Source organism: Neodiprion virginianus, chromosome 2 (genome assembly GCF_021901495.1).
Source record: "Neodiprion virginianus isolate iyNeoVirg1 chromosome 2, iyNeoVirg1.1, whole genome shotgun sequence".
NCBI lineage: Eukaryota > Metazoa > Arthropoda > Insecta > Hymenoptera > Diprionidae > Neodiprion > Neodiprion virginianus.
In genome coordinates this window covers 2,610,655-2,629,440 of record NC_060878.1, presented here as the reverse complement: position 1 = coordinate 2,629,440, position 18,786 = coordinate 2,610,655, and the positions used below count along the sequence as shown (strand labels likewise).

Sequence of the window (18,786 nt, the reverse complement as noted above, 5' to 3'; positions counted from 1 at the left end):
ACAAGCCTTCAAAATTTCTATTTTGTGACTTCAGAATTTTCGTTTCGATTCTTAATCATTAAAATAAACTTAACCACAATACTTTTGAAATTTTGAAAATATATTTGTGTTATAAAAATGTAATTTGAATATAGACAGCACAGGTGACTTCTGTTCTATTGATTTTCTCAGAATAAAAAAAAACTGATCGCTTCGGAGCGATTTGGTATAATTTTTTGTGTCAAGGCTTCTGGTACTGACTCCTCTCAAGTATTGATTGTTAGAACAGAATTCAACAATAATTTTTAGCAAACTTAACCTTGATCTGAAATCGATAAACGAATTGTATGAATTTTTTAAATACAATCACGAGTACTTTTCAATTTGTATAAAATGATTCTCAATTTAAATTTTAATTTCACCCACCGAAAAATCTGTCCTGAATCCGCGACTGTCGACAATACTTGAAAGAAATTGAAACTATGCGCAATTGTTTCCTTGTGCAATATCACGTCGATATAGCATCTGAATAGATTTATAGAGTAGCTTAATTAATAACGAGTTGCAGTAAAGGTCACAAGACATATTATGATTCAGAGTTTCTATTACGTACCATAAGCAATTTATACTGATACGTGCGACACATTTCTATATCTGTATAATGTACATAAAGCTATACTTGTTGTAATTGTGAATTCATGCTGACAAAAGTTCTTTTATTTTTAAACAGTCTCAATATAATAACAGATGCCCAATCAATGTCGATCTCCGTTCAACATCTCGCTTTCAATGCTCTTTTCAATTTCAGAATATATCACATGTCTAATTGAAAAAGCAAACGTTGACGTTGCGAACTTTCTTCATTGTTAATCTGTTTCTGATTCTGATTTGTTAATGAGATTTCATTAGTCTCATGAAATAAACTGTTTTGACTGATACATTTGACATTCATTCCTTATATGTTTAAAATCATCCATTTATAATTTGGTTATAAAATCAAAAAATAAAAATATGATTCTGTACATAATTCTACATACTAACTCAATATCGTACCATATTAATCTTCGACCGGTTACACGGAAAGTTGTTGCTTGTAAAAACATCTCATAAAAATTGATTCACAATATCAATACGTATGCGTGTGTATACTATATACGTAACTCAAATCACTTGTTTAAAACATATCATATACAACATAATTCATATCATAGAAAGTAAGGTATTTACAGTAATAATTTATGAACCAAAAAAATAAATTCCAAAATAGAAAAATAAATAATTTTCAGCAAACAATATTAAATTAGGTCATATCGTAAGTCTTAAATAATTTTATTCGAGTTTTCCGAAGTTTACGACTTTAGACAGAAAAGTCTAACGTTTATGAGAAAACAAAATGAACCAACCTGACAGATGTCTAAAGTATGTATAAGCGAATAGTTAGAGTTCTATAAAACCCTATTATCGTCAGACAGAACAAGAACGAATGGAAGAGAAAAAGAGTGAGAAAGATTAGGAGTTGATTAGACTGTTGGTGAATGACCTTTATTTAGCATGTGATGTAATGTGATAGAATTCATTTTTGTCCTGAATCTAATTATCCTTCACACGCACTGTCGCAATTAAATGCTACTAGCGCCATGCGATTTGCAAGTACAAAGAATTTTACTTCTGGCGTTTAGCGTGAATGAATATAAATAAAAGATTCGTCTCTAATTACTCATTTCGCACTTAGCCAAGGAGAATAAGATCGCAATATTTGAGACTTGTGATATGATAAAAAAAAAATCGTCTCTGCAAATTAACCACACGTTGTGTGTCATAATATTAAAATATTCGTAGGTTTGAAATTGTTATCTGAAAACAATCAACTGGGCAAGTATTTTAGTTTTGCAAAATCGCACTTATAAGCTTGTAACATGTTAAATTTTAATTATATACATATAAGTATATTCATATCGACCGTTCAACATCGTTAATTTTTTTATATCATCTCCGTCTAATCAAACAATACATAAATACGCTTAAAATTTAATAAAAACAATTTGATTGTTTGAAATTCCTTTAACCGAATTCTTTGGAATTACTGCTAAAAATGATCCACCAAATGTTACCTATCTTTTGTTTTAATTTATTTCAGTTATTGTTCTCTGTGTGGCAAAGCGACGATAAAACATCTTCATAATGATGCATGTGTGTCTCAAATGTTTCCAACTGCTCCGTGAGATCTCCTACTTGCTCAGCAAGTGTTCTCTCTTCAGTGAAAGCTTGAAGCTGCGGGGCGCTTTGACACTCTCGATAAAATGTGCCAAGATCACTGTTCGCATTCGTACCGGCGAATGGTGTTTTCTGAAAAAAATATATGATGACATCATTTTCACTTGTGCATCAATGATAAGATCTGAATAATGTAAATAAAGATAATAATGTTGACAATGAATTTAATTCGATAGAAAAAACTTTTAAACAACTCAATATGCTTGCAAAATTAGAGTTAACTCAACATCACGACACGCATAGAATGCACTTTTCTTAAACCAGTTTATGTTATCGCATTAATGGGTATCGCTATTATGATTCACATTCACTTTGGTTTCGAACGTAATTCATTGTAAAGTTATTCAACAACGGCCCACAACCTTATGGAATTCATTCAACTATTGCATCCAGCTGGGTACTTATCAGCTACTATTTATTCATGCAGTAAAATGAGTTTGCAATTATTATCTTGGCCAAAGGTCCACGACATTTCAAAGCAATGTTAATAGATTGATTTCCTGGTATTCATTTTTATTCATTTGCCTGTTTGGCAGTGAATTACTACCGTCACTTTATACAGCATTAAACGTTTGACACAGTATTATCAGTCGATCACCTTCCCATTCTCTGACTTGACATATGGAAACATAAATTATTAGGCCAAAGAGCACGACTGAAATTAGGCTATGGTAACTAGTTTTTCCCTAAAAAATTTGATGTTTATAAATTTCATCACAGATGTTAAATGATGATATTGAGAGTTTGATATTTTTGCACAAACATAGCATTTGTGTGAATCTTTGGTGAGAAAATGAATAGATAATCAAGCGAAAGTGTTAATGCAACAAAAATAAGTAATTACCAAGTCTACCATAATGAAATCGTCGTTTGCGCTCATCATAGAACAGCTGCTCCGCCTCGATCCATTTTGCGAATTACATTTCGGCGTCGAATTGCCATTTAAGGTTTTTTCCGAGTTGCCATTATTGTTGTCCGTTTGTGGCGCAGTAGTTCCTGACAGAGGCGGGATCACTGGCTCTTCAGTGGATGGAATTGGCGGTGGAGAAGTCTGACGTGGAGTCAGAAGAGCACTGAACGGAACATCTGGTATAACCAGATCCTCTTCATTCACAGTCACTTTCTTGTTAACTGCGAATGCGCCAACTTTTGCCATGTCACTCAAGGAAGTATTGTTCTCTTCGCTAAAAGCATAAAAATATCCCGTTGTTAGCTTAAGTCGTCTTTAAATTTTCCCACAAAGTTACACTTGACTTACAGATTTGAGTGAAAAATTGCACAACCGCAACTTATTAGCAATAGGTAAAGAGAAAGAAGGAATGAATAAAGGAAAATGTGAAAAGTTTACTAATGGCTAAAAATAATCTGTAAATTCATGAACGTTTGGTTAAGCTATGACCACAGCAGTTCTGTTCAATGAAATTATGCAACAATAAACTGTCGAGTAATGTTGTCAGTTATTTGAAGTATGCATATTACGCTTATGACGCAGGTTTCAGTAACAAGCGAGGTGTAAGGTCAAAAAGAAAAGACGTCATTACGTCAAATAAAGTGAGCAGTATTCGGAACAACAACCTGGATCTAAGTTTACGAGATCAATAAAACAGAAAGAGCAACAGTAGCAATTTCTGCCTTGACACATAAACCTGTTTTAAATAGTATAAATAATATCTTAACATTTCATTATGTACAAGATTTTCGTTGAGACAAACCTTTGATGGTAGCGAACATGTCTCGGGCTAAGATCTGAGTGAAAGTGATCACTCTTCAGCATTACAAGGTCCCGACCAGTATGAGTAGGAGAAATTGTCATTTTGGTTCTATACGATAAAGATATTTGGATAGTTCCAACCGGAGTATAGACCTGGCCAACTCTGACGTGCTTGTAGTTATCACCTAGAATTGAATAAAACATGAGTTGCTGTACACCTGCATTATCTAGCGTAGTCAAAATACTGGATTTTTTGTTCCAAGAGATAAACAACTGGTTGAATTATTTTTTCTTATTTACAAATTATGAACGGCTCATAATGTTAGCTAACGAACAAAAGTGTGTCATGAAAACAACTTTTTTCACACTTCGTCGTTGTATTAATGAAGCAACAATACTGCAAATTTGGTGTTGCATTGGTATTGTGTGATGTGAGAGAAAAAATTGAGTCCTTGAATTTACTGTATCTTTGCCAAATGAATATTGAAAACTTACCCAATGTATGAAGCTGCGGCTCTCCCATGTAAATCCTATAGCAAATAACGTAAGAATCGGGTCCTTGTCTCCGACTCAGTTTGTAAGCCGGCGTCACCCTGGTCACGGAAAGTAAGGACTTCAACAGAATACCCATTCTGTTATAAACTGTGTAAGTTATTCTGACCTCGGGGTCACTTTGTTCCGGTAGGACGCCAAGGCTCCATGTCTCCAGGACCATGGTGTCTCCTTCGATCGTGCGTAGAGATATTTCCACACACAGAGGAATCCTGAAATTGACTGTTTCCCCGCACAGAGCCTTCTTGGCCTCTGTGAGAACTTCGGGCAGGTCTTGTATCGCCAGGTTGAACTTAAAAGAAAAATGATATGCCTGAGATTATTAAACCGCAAATTCAATCAAGTAACGGAAAATTTCTTGTAAATTACTAGCTGTGGATTTAAAAAAACGCTGACCAAAAATTATCCAGAGTGCTTATTAAAGAATGTTCCAGTCGTCTCTCATACCGAGATGGAATCTCTAAAGTGAAAGGAAAATTAATATCTCCCATTGACTAATCCGCATGAGACCAATGAATTCGTTAAACATAATAAACCCAATCGCGTTTTAAGACTAATTACTTCTCAGTATTATTTAATACAAGTAATTTCCGTTAATTACATCCGTCAAGATTACAAGTGATTCCGTTGTACGGAAAATATTCATTCACAATGTTTGACGGAGTTTGAGAAAGTTACAACCTATGCGTGAATGCCGAATGTTGATTGCCAGTATCTTGGTGATGATAAAGTATAGATTTTCTCTTTTGTACGTAAGCAAGTTGAATTATAAAATTAGAGAGTAACGTAAGAAGCAGGAAAGGCAAATATTTATACATGTATACTTAACAGGTAATAAACATAAATAAAGTAACACAAAGAGAAGACGTTCGTTGCAAACATTGATTTTCAAAGTTCACGGAACTCACTTGATTTGTCACGTAAAGAAATTACGCATTTTCTCCACATGTTCCATAAAATGATAATAGAACTGTTTTTAAATTTTCTGAAAGAAGCGCACCGCGGCAAAATGGAACTTGATCTCAGAAATCTGATGTGAACGGATCTATCGCAGAAGATTACGTAGCTCAGGAAACAAATGTTTGAATTACAGATGAAACATCGATGTATAAATTATCAAGAATAGATTTTAAAATCAATCTCAGCTATTGCAACAAACGAACGTGATCCATACTTAACGAAGGAGGGTCGGAAATTTATTCCACGCCTCATCACCTGGACAAATACGATTACATAACCGATTGCGACGAGAATTATGCAAAATCTTTTTATCTCTCTCGCTCTACAAATTTATCACATGTTTGTACAGATTTTTTTTTTACATTTATATGCATGGGCACTGAATTAATCCAGTACAAGACAGAATAACAATTAATCTTTTTCAGTTCTAATTATTAACTGTTTGTCGCAGTAACATATGGTTGAAGCTGACATTGAAACCCTCAAGGCTCCGGACAATAAAATTTCATGATCCGAATGAAAGCGTGTTGTGCCGATGAAAAAGAAAATGAAATATGACTCATAAGGTTTAATTACGGAAGACTGTTTTCTACAAAAGCTAAGACTTTGCCGTCGAACAACACTTAAAAGGAGGAAAACTATTCAAGGTAGGGATAGAAATATACTTGTCACATTCCTACATACAGAATAAACAAACATGGCACAATATTCAGAGTCTGTTGAACTCCGTTTAAGCCTTGTGACGGTGACACGACTTCCGTGTTCATACATCGAATGAATTAACCGTCTCATTCTATATAATTGAGATGTTAAATTGATGCTAAGTAAGTCATACGTTGGGTCGCAATGGAATAATTTTAGTTTTATTTATGCCGAGCAACGAATGAAGCGCGTCGATTACGTATGACGAGGATTTATAGCGTCGTTCTGCTTGAGTAAAAGACAACCGAATGCAGATCGTAAAAGGTAAACTTACCCAATCAGTGCCGGATGAATTCGGCTTGCATTTCGTGTTAACTTTCTGGCCTAACCTCGATTGCACGATGATTTGCGCCGCCTTTAGACCAAGGAATTTAGTGAACTTGTCCAAGTCTTTTTTATCCTGCATGTTAAGTTCAGCATTTGACATATTGCGGCTCGGTATTTGTTCACGTTGATTCACATGTATTCGCATTTTAAATCACCACCACGTATCATAGTTTCCACAGTCAGTTTTGAGGACAGGTACGAAGCACTCCTTAGAAGCACTCGGCATTGGCTTGTGTAACAAGCTCTCTAAAAGGTCTCGAACGTTTTTCCACACACTGGTCGACTAATCGCCAATACCAAATACACGCGATCGTAAGCGTCAGATTTCTACCGTAATCACGTTTTATCTTAGTTTTACATCTGCGTTATTTCGCCAACGAACAAACGTCACGTCAGGGAAATTCTCAGCGGAGGAAATTCCTCTGTCCACGTTGAAATTTCTCGCACTTACACTACACGACTCTCTCAAACTCCCCGTCAACCGTCAACCACTCCCACACGCGGCAGCCAGGCGACTGCGCATTCGTTCTGCGCCTGTCTAAAATTTAACCGGAGAAATTCGAATCATTCGAAATTTGAAATGGATTTTCGATCGAAAACGCAGCAACCGTGTTTTATGATCTATTAATTGAAGTTTTATCAGCTTGAAAGCGACTCTTTGATGAAATACAACAATGCAATAAGTAAGCAAAATATTTTTCTATTCTCGATCAATTTATTCTTCGGTATTACGTAGAATATCGCACATTCCACGGAACGATAAGAATGTATATGTTAAGTGAACTAAGATACCGATTATTCGACTCACTTCACTGTGGTCACTGGGTAGATAAATACTGTATATTATTGTACAGTATCCTTTGTACTACCTTTTATAACGGTTCTTCGCTTCGCAGGTATAAGTTCATTCAGAGATGTATCCAGGTACATAAACCGTAAAATATTGTCACGTTTCATCCACCGTCCATTAATTTACGATCAATCACTAAACGAAATTGGGATTTCCAAACAATTTATAAACCTTACCGTCGCGTGCCAGTCACCAGGTTTCATTGGAAATTTGATAACGACGTGGAAAAGTAAAGTTTCGCTACGCTGGTTTGCGACAAGAGCAACGGCGGCGAATGCGATCTTGGGACAAACAACGTTCGAGGCCGTCTGTTGGCTCCAAGATGCCTGAGAGCTGGCGCTAGCCGTGCAGCTTACAAGAAGGTTGTATGTGTCATGCTCGGTAGGGGGATACCGAGAAATAAGCAGGTATAACGTGCATACAAATACCTGAGTGTAAGCATGCGTCCCGCACTGTGCGCAAGCGGCGTTTCTATTTTCGATGAATCCGAAATAGAAGCACGGCGTTAGCAAAAATTTTTATGCACGTATGTATTTAGCTCTTGTAGCAGTACTACATTTACCGAGCGAGCAAGCTCAGTCTTTTTCTTCCTTTATTAAATAAACTGGCCCCCTGAAATGCGGTAAATGTGGGAAAAGTGAGATGGGTCATAAAACCCACACATTTTATTGACGATTTTCGGAATATGAGTAACTTCACGGAATTCTGCTACGAAAGAGCGACGTACCGTTAAAATTTCAACCTTTTCCATTCGTTTGTTTATTTAATATATCAAGAAAATGGTCAGTTTGCTCGGTGGGTAAGAGTAGAAGTACTATATACCCTTAAACCTATGCAAAGCTGATCGTTGGAACCGAGCACCCTGCCTCGACAAATTGAAAAGCGGCAGGCCGTTCAGCTACACGTTCTTGGGTGCAACTGAAGGAATGTGACTACATATGCGTATAACTCGCCGATAACTGCACCGTGACGTGGCGTCTACCAGAGATTCATTTAAGATTATGCTATTCACATTTGATGTGCATCGTGTTTACTCGCTCGGAGAATACCTCGATACAATAAAAGGAGGATTGCAACGTCGTTTTTAGTGATGCAAAATAGTATGACCGACTGTAAAGATGGAATAAATTTTGATTATAAAATAATTTATGCCGAATGTGATGTGTTTTTATGACTTATCAAAACTGTCGACGCAGCGCGGATACTAATTTGGTAAACAGAAAAGATTCGGGAAAAATATCTTTATAGCCAGAAGGCATCGACCGCTAATTGTGTCTTGACACGTGTGTATAAGATGATATAATACATGTTAGATCTGCAAAACTGTGTACCACACATCGACAAATTATATTACACTCCACATTATTGAAAAATGTGTGTCTATTCTTAGTTCAATGCGTGTTACAATTAATTATTAGTATATAACTTCTAAGAGGAATGGGGACAAGGAAAAAGTGTATCTGTGGTCATTAGCTGTTTGCAATCCGACCACTTACCGGTCCCAATTTTGGTATAGCGTTACTATGACGTCAATTCGTAATCCGATAATGCTCAATTCCATTCACGATCTGCCGGCGTTTTAGAGGACAGCATAGATCTTGTTTATGCATGCACTTGAGGAGGACGCAAGTAAAGAAATAAACAAATCCATTTAAGTTGTTTCGACAGACGAATAATTGCTTCATATGGTCGTTTGCTTTAACGAGTTATTCGTCCTTAGCGATTTACCTTATCTCTGATTCTCATGTATAATACTTTCTTATCTATAATAATTACTAAACATAATACATGATGATGCAGTAAGCGCCGCAAGGCCCCTGATGCAACAGTGTACGCATTTTCGATTGCACCGACGTATTGCCGGTTGTCATCGCGCAGGCGACAAAACATTGCGATTACGTAAAAACCTGCAACTTAGCTATATCTATTGTTATTCAGACGTTTTTTCGACGAAGCCTCGGTTACGCAAGTCGAACGGATCCGGTATTCGATACGACCCGCTTAATTCTATAGGTTCAAGCAAATGAGTAAACATTACGCAAGCGAACCCGGGACCGGCTTCAATTTTCCTCGATCGCAACTGCGATATGTTACTTATACCCCGATCGTAAACTCGCGGTTGTCATTGTAATTGTATTTATACTTACCGATCAGAAGTGATCCGTATGGAGGGGAAGAAGGAAATAATACTCGACCCACAATCGTTCCTTGTCAGAACTTCGAGGTCTTGACATTGAATATTAATTGTCCTAGTATATAAAAATAGCGATACCGATCACAGATTATCCTTCGACATTTCTATTCATTGAATGCTATTTGTGCATAAAATAATACGAAGTATCAGTTCTGATTTACATTTTTTTATTATGTTTTTATTCCGTTCAGATACGCTAATTTCAAGTGCATTTTAACGACTTCAACCGGTAGCTGAAAACGAATGGAATTAGTTTTGGATTAGCGACGAGGCGAAAAGAACAAGGAGTGCAGCAGCAGTTGTTTACTGGAAATCAATCGATTATTTATTTAAATACAATATATAAGTATAATAATTAATAAAATAACCGTATACACAAAACAGGTATATATCTACATCTGTAAAAACACAACTATCTAAACATCAGGCATCGCCACTGCACGACGATATCATCTTGGAACACGTTAATTTCAACGAATATTGATCGAAGCGTAAAAGCATTACAGGTAAAATGTTGGCTGTACGGCAGATCGAAATGAGCATTTTTTCAAAATTCTATTTCAATTACAGAATTCGGCCAATCTAACAAAGCAGTTCAAACGACGAACGATATACGATGGCAGTGTAGTTATTGTATTGTCTGTATATCCAGCGTGAAATGGTAAGTTATGAAGATCTACAAGTCCTTCGGCTAATGATAAAGAGGCTCTGTGCTATAAGTATGCGAATAATTGGAGGCATCGTCATTATTATGTATATATGTATATTATTCCGGCTCCCAAAATTGACATTCAACATGCATTAATCATATAATCATTCGGTGAATTTTGTTACGCGTGTGTCAAGGTTTTAGAGTGTCTCTGTATAGCTTAAATTCTCCAGGAAATAAATTAAGCAGTGAAAATTGAAATAATAAATGTATTGTTACGACTATCATACATCAGTGCAGTGGCGTACCTTGCGGAACTTTGTCAATTTTCGTATTAATTTTTGCCTCTTTTTTTCAACTTCTCCTTTATCCTGCGAACAAGGCCGTTAACGTTCGATTTTTATACGCAAACAAACGGAGATCTGTAATAATTTATTTCTCCGAGACTTGTCTATGCAAAAATATACAACATACGTGTCTTCTTTCGTAATCTATAAACGTAGATTTTTATTTTATTAATTCTGTTTTTTTTTTTCTTCTTTCTCTTTTTGTACGATTCTCACTAGGAAAATGCCAATACTTCAACGGTAACTTGTCACACGTTCAAGTTACACGCCAAGAAGGGCGTTTTATTTCTTAATTTTATACAAACTTCGATCCGTAATATTTTTTTTCTTTTTCGTTTCTTATGTATTACTTTTTGTTTGTTTGTTTTTTTCTTTCTTATTTTTTTTCTCTCGTTTTTATTTCAAAAATCTACTTTCAGAAGGCACGCTGCCCAACTATCACGTCAGCGTTTTTACGGAGGAAAGAAAAAAAATACATCGCAAAGCCTCGAAACGCTGTTTTTTTTTTTTTTTTTTTTTTTTACGGTTTGTACATTACATTTGTATATAAGTATATCTATTTATGTATACAAGGAACAACAACGATTTCAGGAGTAACAAAATTTCATGCGTTTTTTTTTTCCTCGGAATAATCTGGCTTTTCTGTCATATGTTACGCGTGTGCGACGTGATTTTTTTTCTTGTTATTGTTTGTTTGTTTTTTTTTTCAATTTTCGTTATGGAGGCGAAATTGTACATCTTTTCTCTATCTATATAGTCAAGGCACGAATAAAAAATAATTACGAAATCTCTAAACTAATACTCGTTCAATTAGTAAATAGCTATTTCTCTATTATGATTATTACTTTCTTTTACTTTTCTTATTTCTTCAGATCGAACGTTGTTTTTTTTTTTTTGTTTTTTTTTTTTTTTTTCTTATACCAAAGTTTAAAGCAAGTTTTTGGATGTATGAATTTTACCTCTCGTTTAGTTTTCTGCGCAATTGTAATAATATTTTGCATCTTATCGCGAAAATGTTTTCCAGCTTCAGAATATGGGATGTAGATATAAACAATTTAACTAAACAATACTACAATGATACACGTGTTTGAATACCGAAGAGATTGTGTAAAACGATGTAAGAATGATAGTAGGGGGGAAAAAAATGCAGAAAAAAAATTTCATACACGGAGGACATCCTCGGCAAACGACGCGACATATTATAATAATAATTAATACTTTTTCTATGCTGTGTATAGATGTAGTCTACGATAATCATGTCCCGTGCACGAGTTTCGATCGTCGCTGTCCTAATTTTCGTTATAGGAAAACAAAAGAAAAAGAAAGACAGCGAACTTCCGAAACTGATGATGATATAGCTATGAATTAATAATCTAATTAAATATTCAAACGTTCTATGTCCTATCGACTTATGAAAAAAAAAATATATATATATATATATGTGTGTGTGTATTCATATATATATTTATATCTAAACCTAATATACAGTGCTAATCTAGAAGCAAATATAGTCTTTTCGGCTAACGAAATTCCCCTGCGGATACGAAAAAAAAAAACGCTGCAGAAAGTGTGCTCGTTGTTATATGTTAATACCGAAAATATTTATACTCTTACGAAAGTTCGACCGATAGAAGGTTGTTAGGTATCATCGTGTGATATAATTTTGTAAAATATCTACAGACGTCGCCAAGTCGTCGGTCAGGGAATTCGTTAGCGTTACTCTCTAGTTTCTAGTTCGATTCCTTCGCGTGAGTTCGTCAATTGTTGTCGCGTTGACATTAATATTCGTACTTGTTTTATTTTTGGCCATATTTCAAAAATAAATAAGGTAAATGTAAAATATTAACGAATTATCACGCGATAAAATGCAAACGGGGAAACCATAGCATAGACAGAAAGGTATATTTTTACGTGTGTAAAAAGAATGAACTTAAATGAATTTGCCACAGGGTTGTGGAACAGCTCCCGCTCCGCCCTGCAGCCAATCACAGAGGGGCCTTAGGGTTTGCCTTGACGCGCTGAGCCCTTTTTCGTGCCAAGTTCAGGGTCCCCCGATAGTTTAATACGAGCATAAAATCGGTATAAAGTGATACCGGGTGGCCGCGAACGAGTCATGAGAAAATTGCCCAGGTAGTAAGCTAACTAAAACTTAGCTACTACAATTTCATGTCTACGCTTCGTACAAGGCAAGATCGCTTCTAGTCTAAAAGAAAATGTATATACTTATACACTTACAAATATGCGCACGCATACGCATATATGTATACAATGTCAAGATGCATCATTCATTCGCGTATATGTATAAGAGCACGTATATATATGTACAAAAAGAGAACAATTATATATAAGGCCCCGAACGGCGGCGCCATGAATTTTTATATGTTACTTTTTATTTTCATTTGCTTTCATTAATCATCGGTCTGAGATTCCGGTCAATTTCTATGGAATATATATATATATATATATATTATATACTTTACGTGAATCTTTTCTTCGCAGATAATTTTTTTTTTCTCTCTCTCCCTTTCTCTGTCTATTCAAAGTACATCATTTCTGTATATACCTAATATAATATAGTATATAATATATCTCTTTTGAATATATCATCTATTACCAAGGAAAAACCACGGACGTATACGTTTCTGTAATATTGTCTTGTTTTCTTTGTATATTTTTTGTTTTTTCTTCCTTCAATGAATAACCGAATATTTATTTCATTGTGATGAAATTTTTTTTGGAAAAAAGCAAAAATAAAGATAAACTACGTATCAAAATTCGCAAATCTATCTTTAATCTCTTTCTGTTGATCTTTTTTTTTTTTAAGTATTTGACTTGAGACCCTCACATCTGTATTTTTTACCAGCGGTAGCTGTTATTTTTTTTTTTTTTTACTGTATATTTCTCCACTGACTTATTTTTCTCTTCGGGAAGAATTTGCAAAGGCTAAAGGTCTTGATTTTTTTTTTTTTTCTCTCTTATTGTCCTCCTTCTATCCTCTAATCCGTGTATCATACTTGCATGCACGTATCGTTGCTTTGCGTCATTGCAACTATTGTTTAACGACTGTTTTATCAATTCTGCTTCCGTTTGCCTCAGCAAACATCAATCGTAAAAAGATTCACGTGTATCTTCGCGCTCTATGTCTTACTATCTCTCTCTCTCTCTCCCTCTCTTTCTTTCTCTCTTTCCCTCTTTCTCGTATGCAATTTTTCGTGTACGCAACAAAGAATATAAGTATATGTATACTCTCTCTCTCTCTATATATATATATATATAGTATATAAGAATCACGTGGTTTTAATAAGCTAGCATGCAAAGTGAAAAAAAAAAGCGCACTGTATAGTGAAAATAGGAATCCAAATTGTTTATAAAGAAAATAATAATACTCTCGAGGCAAAAAACTGTACTCCATAAAAACGTATAAAAAAGCAAAATGAAACAAAAATAATACGTTTCTAGTATTCTAATGATTAGCGACAGGTGGAGCTTGGTGTGTTGTATACTTTTCGCTTCTTGGTACAATGATGTTTTATGCGTGTGTGCGTATGTGTGCAGAGATGGGTGGTTAAACGACAAAGAGAGAGAATTGATGCGCTTGTGTTTTTAGTCCGTCTTCGTATTTCATTTATTAAGCAATACCCGGGCACCGCGATGCCGTTCCATATTATAGACGCCGCTTGACCAATTAATCCGTGGGGTGCAGGGATCGGCCCGCGGCACCGCGAATTTAATATTCTCGAGGTAAGTTTGTCGAGAAAAGAAAAAACCGAATCAATTAATCCTGAGCTCTACCTCGAAGCGACCTTGATAACCGATGTAAAAATCAGCTAGTTTCCATTACCCTTTTACCTATTTAGCATTTACTATGTCTTTTACACTGACGTATGTACCGGTAACAAAACCAAGTACACCAAAGGCAATGATAGCGATGTTCTTCCATAACCGCCATTTGAATCTTCCAAGCCCGTTATCGGCCTCCCATACAGTGACCAGTTCGATTACGGATGGAAACATGAGACCGAGGGTTGACAAGCATACGGCACCGACTAGGGATATGAAGGGTCCCAAATTTGGTATCAATATGGCGACGACTACGGTGAAAATAACTAGGGAAATTCGCAGGCAGTATTCTGCGGTCAATTTCCTAGCTCCGAAACGGTGCTTGATATTTTTCCATATTATCTCAACGGGCACGTAAAACTGAAGACCGTAGGTGAAGAATATCGCAATAGCGATCATGATCTTCACAGAATCGGCGAGAATCGTGTCCGGCAGGTTTAGCGTTACTGTGGCTGCGGTTTCTGATCCGAAGGCACGATAACCGAAGAAACCGACGACTGCGTAGAGCAGAACAACGAAGAACATCCCGATGTTCAATACGCCCGGACATCCGATGAAGTGGTTAGGGGTTTTCATGTTGTTCTCAAGGGGCATAACCTGGAATGGAAGAAACATTTTATTTAGATATATTTTTTATTTGTGATTGATTGAAATATACATTATTTTTAATTCTTTTTCTTGTCAATTTTACATAAATGCGTTTATACTTACAACACCGATGCCTTCCAATGCGAAAATAGCAGTACCGAAGAACATGGGTAGTTCGCCCCAAGGTGCGAATAACGGGAGATCACCAACTGGCTCAGGGGCTTTGAATATGTAATAAAACGTAATTGCCAAACCAGAGGCGATTAGAATATTGGCCAGCATGGAGAACGGTGCTAACCATTTCAAGTTCCTGATAAGGGAGAAGACTATCAGTAGCGGCAAAAGGGCTGCTATGTATAGCCTTATATCAGACGGATCATTTGGTGCTCTACCCATTTGGACGTCCATGACCTTTCGAACGTTTTCACCAATAAACACTAGGTACACGCAACAACATCCGATCAGGTCTATAACCAAAAACGTGTTGATCGTCGCTCTGTAACAAACAGAAACCGTAAAAATGATTAGAATATATTCGCCATCAACGTAACATGCACGTAAACATGTATGTGTCATACATATAGTATGATATAATGCAATTGTAAACAGTAGGCGTTGCACACTTGGCCGCAGTGATTTTGATGAGACGGCTCATTTTACGTTGGCAATGCCGAATCAACTCGCAGCGCCACCGCCGGTCGGCCGGGGAACAAACTCAATTTTTGTAATCGTAACATAACATTACCACCGCGCCCAAGTGTACCTATAGGAATTGTGCGGATGTAAACCATTCTTACGAATTCCATGGCCAATAATGAAATTCACTCAACTTCAGTGTGGCCGACTATACAAAACCCAACTTTGCCGGGACGATTATAATCCATATTACTCTACGAACCCCGATGATAAAATAGTCGACTCCTGTGCATAAGTATAGAAGATAATTGTTTTATCATCGGGGTCCGTGGAGTTACTTGGATTATAATCGTCCCGCCAAAGTTAGGTCTTATACCTATAATCAGCCTCTCCAAAGTTGAGCGAATTTTATCAGGGGCCACCGAATTGAGCCTATGGATCAAATAACGGCTTATATCGACTTAAGTTTTCACGGGAAAAGGGGAAGTAAGGATTCAACTGTCGGTAATTCAGCGGGGTGCGCGTACCGCTTGCGTGGTCACTGCAGCATTAAATGTTGACAGAAATATCCAGAATTCACAGGGTACATATGTAAGATCACACACTTTTTGACCCATAGGCTCAATTGTAAACAGCAATATCTGAATTTGCTTGTCAAGACTTCGACCAAGCGACGCAGCAATGTTCCGCGTATTCTACAATACAGCTTGAATCGATCCAACGTGGACGACAGTAATGATCCTAGGGTAAAATTGAAAACTGGATGATAAGTCAAAACTCACTTGGCAAGTCTCGCATATTTTTGAACGGGTTCAGGTCCGGCGAAGAATGCGGCTTCGGCAACTTCGGCAAAGCCGAGACTCGGTGTTTGAGTCCGCCTGCAAAGAGCGTGGGCACATTTAACCAGAATGTGAACACAGTAGGTACAGATGGCGCCGATAAAGAAGACTGCGACAAGACCAAAGCCGAGACCGGCGTGTTTGAAAGCCATGGGCATCGAAAGGATCCCCGTGCCCAAGCTACCCTTGAGCAGATGGATGAGGGTGTCCATGTCGGAAGTTGGGTGAGCCAGCTTCCGGTGCTCGAACGGATCGTAGAGGGCCGCCTCCTCGTCGTCGGGACGCTCGACGAGAGGGAGGGTCGACCCGTTGCTGACGGTGATTGGAACGTCATTTTTCTCACATTTGTATCTGTAAAACCATTCGAGTAAAAATGCGCTCTTTCCATTTTTTCTTCTATCGTAATTCTTTTATATCTCTTATGATGTATACATACGCATTTAAACACGGGCTTTTTTCATACTCGTATCACTGTCTGTTTGTTTTTATTAATGCAGGCCGTATATAATATTTCTTTTCTACTTATTGCTCTGTCACTTTCTACGCTGAATGACATCAAAATAAATATAAAATGGGTACCTATGTGTTGCATAATTGTGTGAATTTGATGTATCGTGATATTGATTTGTGTTACGAGTGGTAAAATTATGTGGTGATGTTGCGGGTTCGATATGTTTTACTGTGCATAAGCAAACAAAGAATGCATGAGGAAATTTTATAATGCAACCCTTCTCGACGAGACAAAATAATATTATTATATACTATACGTAAATTATAAGGTATATAACGTATAGGTATAACAATTAGTGTTAGTGGACATCGATGACTTCAGCGACATGTTAATCCGGGATGTTATTATTTTATTAATCATCATTAGTTTCCAACAAAAATATGCTATCTGTAAATTGACGATAAAAAAGTAATGCGAGAAATTAAAAACAATCTCAAGCGGCAAAAAATATATGTATGTATGTGTGATGCTAAAATTTCAGACTACAAAGGCGAAGGAAACCTAAGACGTTACGTATTAGGTGTTTGATAATTTAATTTTATAATCGACGGGGAAACTCGAGACGCGTGTGAAAGTGTTGTTATTGTTATATGTGTAAGTTAAGGATAAGTTTTATAGATTACGGTCAGGGTGTAAGCCTGTATTACACAGCCCACTTAAGTGTACTTTTCTTTTCTCCTTCATACGCGAAAGCCATTAAATTCAATTTAGCATGAACGAATAATGCATGTTGCAAAATGATAACGAACAAGAGGCAATATTGCAGGCAATGTGGTACAACAGGCAAAATTATTACATTATATGATATTGAAATGTATTCGAAAAGCAATAAATTACAAATAATATCAATAATAACAATAATAATGATGACGTTAGTTTTGTTTACAATGAATAAAAAAAAAAAAAAAGAATTAAAAACTATCAGGTAAGAAAATGAACCTCGTGCAATGTTACAGATGTTAAGTATATGTATGTAATAACAATAGTTACTTACAGTTCAATGTATATAACATAGAATCTATACGTGTATTGTACATTGTGAATTATATCGTGTAATTTATACCTGACGTATAATTGTGTTAATATTTATATAGTGGATGCATACAATATGTAATTATGTACAAACTATCGCGGTTGCATCGAGCCGTGTAATACTGCAGGCATACCTATTGAACGTAAATAAGTATATAGTAATAATAATAATAATAATAACAACAACAACAACAACAATATAAAAAGTGTACATAGTACAGTAGATATATAGGGTCAGTTCTGCGTACAGATTCCGATACCGACATATTATCGACACTACTGACCGCTTCACAGGTCAGACACGAACCATTTTTTCGGATGAGGGTGATCCCCACTCTGATCGACTTTATCGATCATCGGAAAAATATCTTCCGCTTTGCGCTCTACGTTACCATCGTATCGATTATCGGGAAAAAATAGTTTGTATCTGAACTGTTAAGCGGCTAAAAATGTCGGTAAGGTGTCGGTATCGGGATCTGTACACAGTCCCGACCCTATATAATTACTTAGTACGCAGAGGAGGGCTTGCCCTACAAATATTTAAATAAACAGAATTATTGGTGTTATCCAATACGCCTTATTCACTACAGATATGATTGAATATATAACTTGCGTGCCGAAAATCTCAACAAGTTGTACGTGTTGTTGTTCAATTTGTATATATTGAGATTATAAAATTCCTCAATAAACATTCGTGCGCGTTCACCGATGCCCAATGTATTGTGTGTGTGTGTGTGTGTGTGTGTGTATTTAAAGTATACAAAATGTGTTTTCCTGTATTTATTTATGCATTTC

At 36.3% G+C, this 18,786-nt stretch overlaps 2 protein-coding genes and 1 long non-coding RNA gene across 6 annotated transcripts in view; 1 reads left to right on the top strand and 2 right to left on the bottom strand.

Moving 5' to 3' along the window:
* Window positions 1-565: 565 nt before the first annotated feature.
* Window positions 566-7,693, bottom strand: LOC124298485 (autophagy-related protein 13 homolog). Of its 2 annotated transcripts, none has more exons than XM_046750556.1 (5): window positions 6,453-7,693; window positions 4,460-4,808; window positions 3,966-4,149; window positions 3,107-3,437; window positions 566-2,325 (listed from the first exon to the last, which is right to left on the bottom strand). In XM_046750556.1, the coding sequence occupies exons 1-5, from the start codon at window positions 6,648-6,650 to the stop codon at window positions 2,113-2,115; spliced, it is 1,275 nt and encodes a 424-aa protein (XP_046606512.1). In that variant the 5' UTR covers window positions 6,651-7,693; the 3' UTR covers window positions 566-2,112. The 2 variants fall into 2 exon arrangements, with proteins under 2 accessions (XP_046606512.1, XP_046606511.1); XM_046750555.1 differs by having other exon boundaries at window positions 3,098-3,437; window positions 6,453-7,691.
* A 1,767-nt stretch (window positions 7,694-9,460) lies between these two features.
* Window positions 9,461-10,645, top strand: LOC124298486 (uncharacterized). Its single transcript, XR_006906820.1, has 2 exons — window positions 9,461-9,579; window positions 9,741-10,645. It is a non-coding gene; the product is annotated as an uncharacterized LOC124298486 (long non-coding RNA).
* An 89-nt stretch (window positions 10,646-10,734) lies between these two features.
* Window positions 10,735-18,786, bottom strand: part of LOC124298483 (proton-coupled amino acid transporter-like protein pathetic) — a 35,216-nt gene continuing 27,164 nt past the window's right edge. For all 3 annotated transcript variants that reach the window (XM_046750553.1, XM_046750552.1, XM_046750554.1), the window contains 3 exons: window positions 16,392-16,799; window positions 15,097-15,469; window positions 10,735-14,982 (listed from right to left, as the gene is read on the bottom strand). In XM_046750553.1, the coding sequence (XP_046606509.1) occupies window positions 14,395-14,982; window positions 15,097-15,469; window positions 16,392-16,799 (1,369 nt within the window). In that variant the 3' untranslated portion in view covers window positions 10,735-14,394. The remainder of the gene's footprint in view (window positions 14,983-15,096; window positions 15,470-16,391; window positions 16,800-18,786) is intronic.

Excerpts from the sequence above, each read along its gene's own strand:
- LOC124298485 (XM_046750555.1), bottom strand. The coding sequence starts at position 6,650 with ATGCGAATACATGTGAATCAACGTGAACAAATACCGAGCCGCAATATG. Across the intron at positions 4,809-6,452 it reads ATTCATCCGGCACTGATTGG|TTCAACCTGGCGATACAAGA; the intron begins GTAAGTTTACCT and ends TTTTCTTTTAAG. Across the intron at positions 2,326-3,097 it reads ATTTCATTATGGTAGACTTG|AAAACACCATTCGCCGGTAC; the intron begins GTAATTACTTAT and ends TATTTTTTTCAG.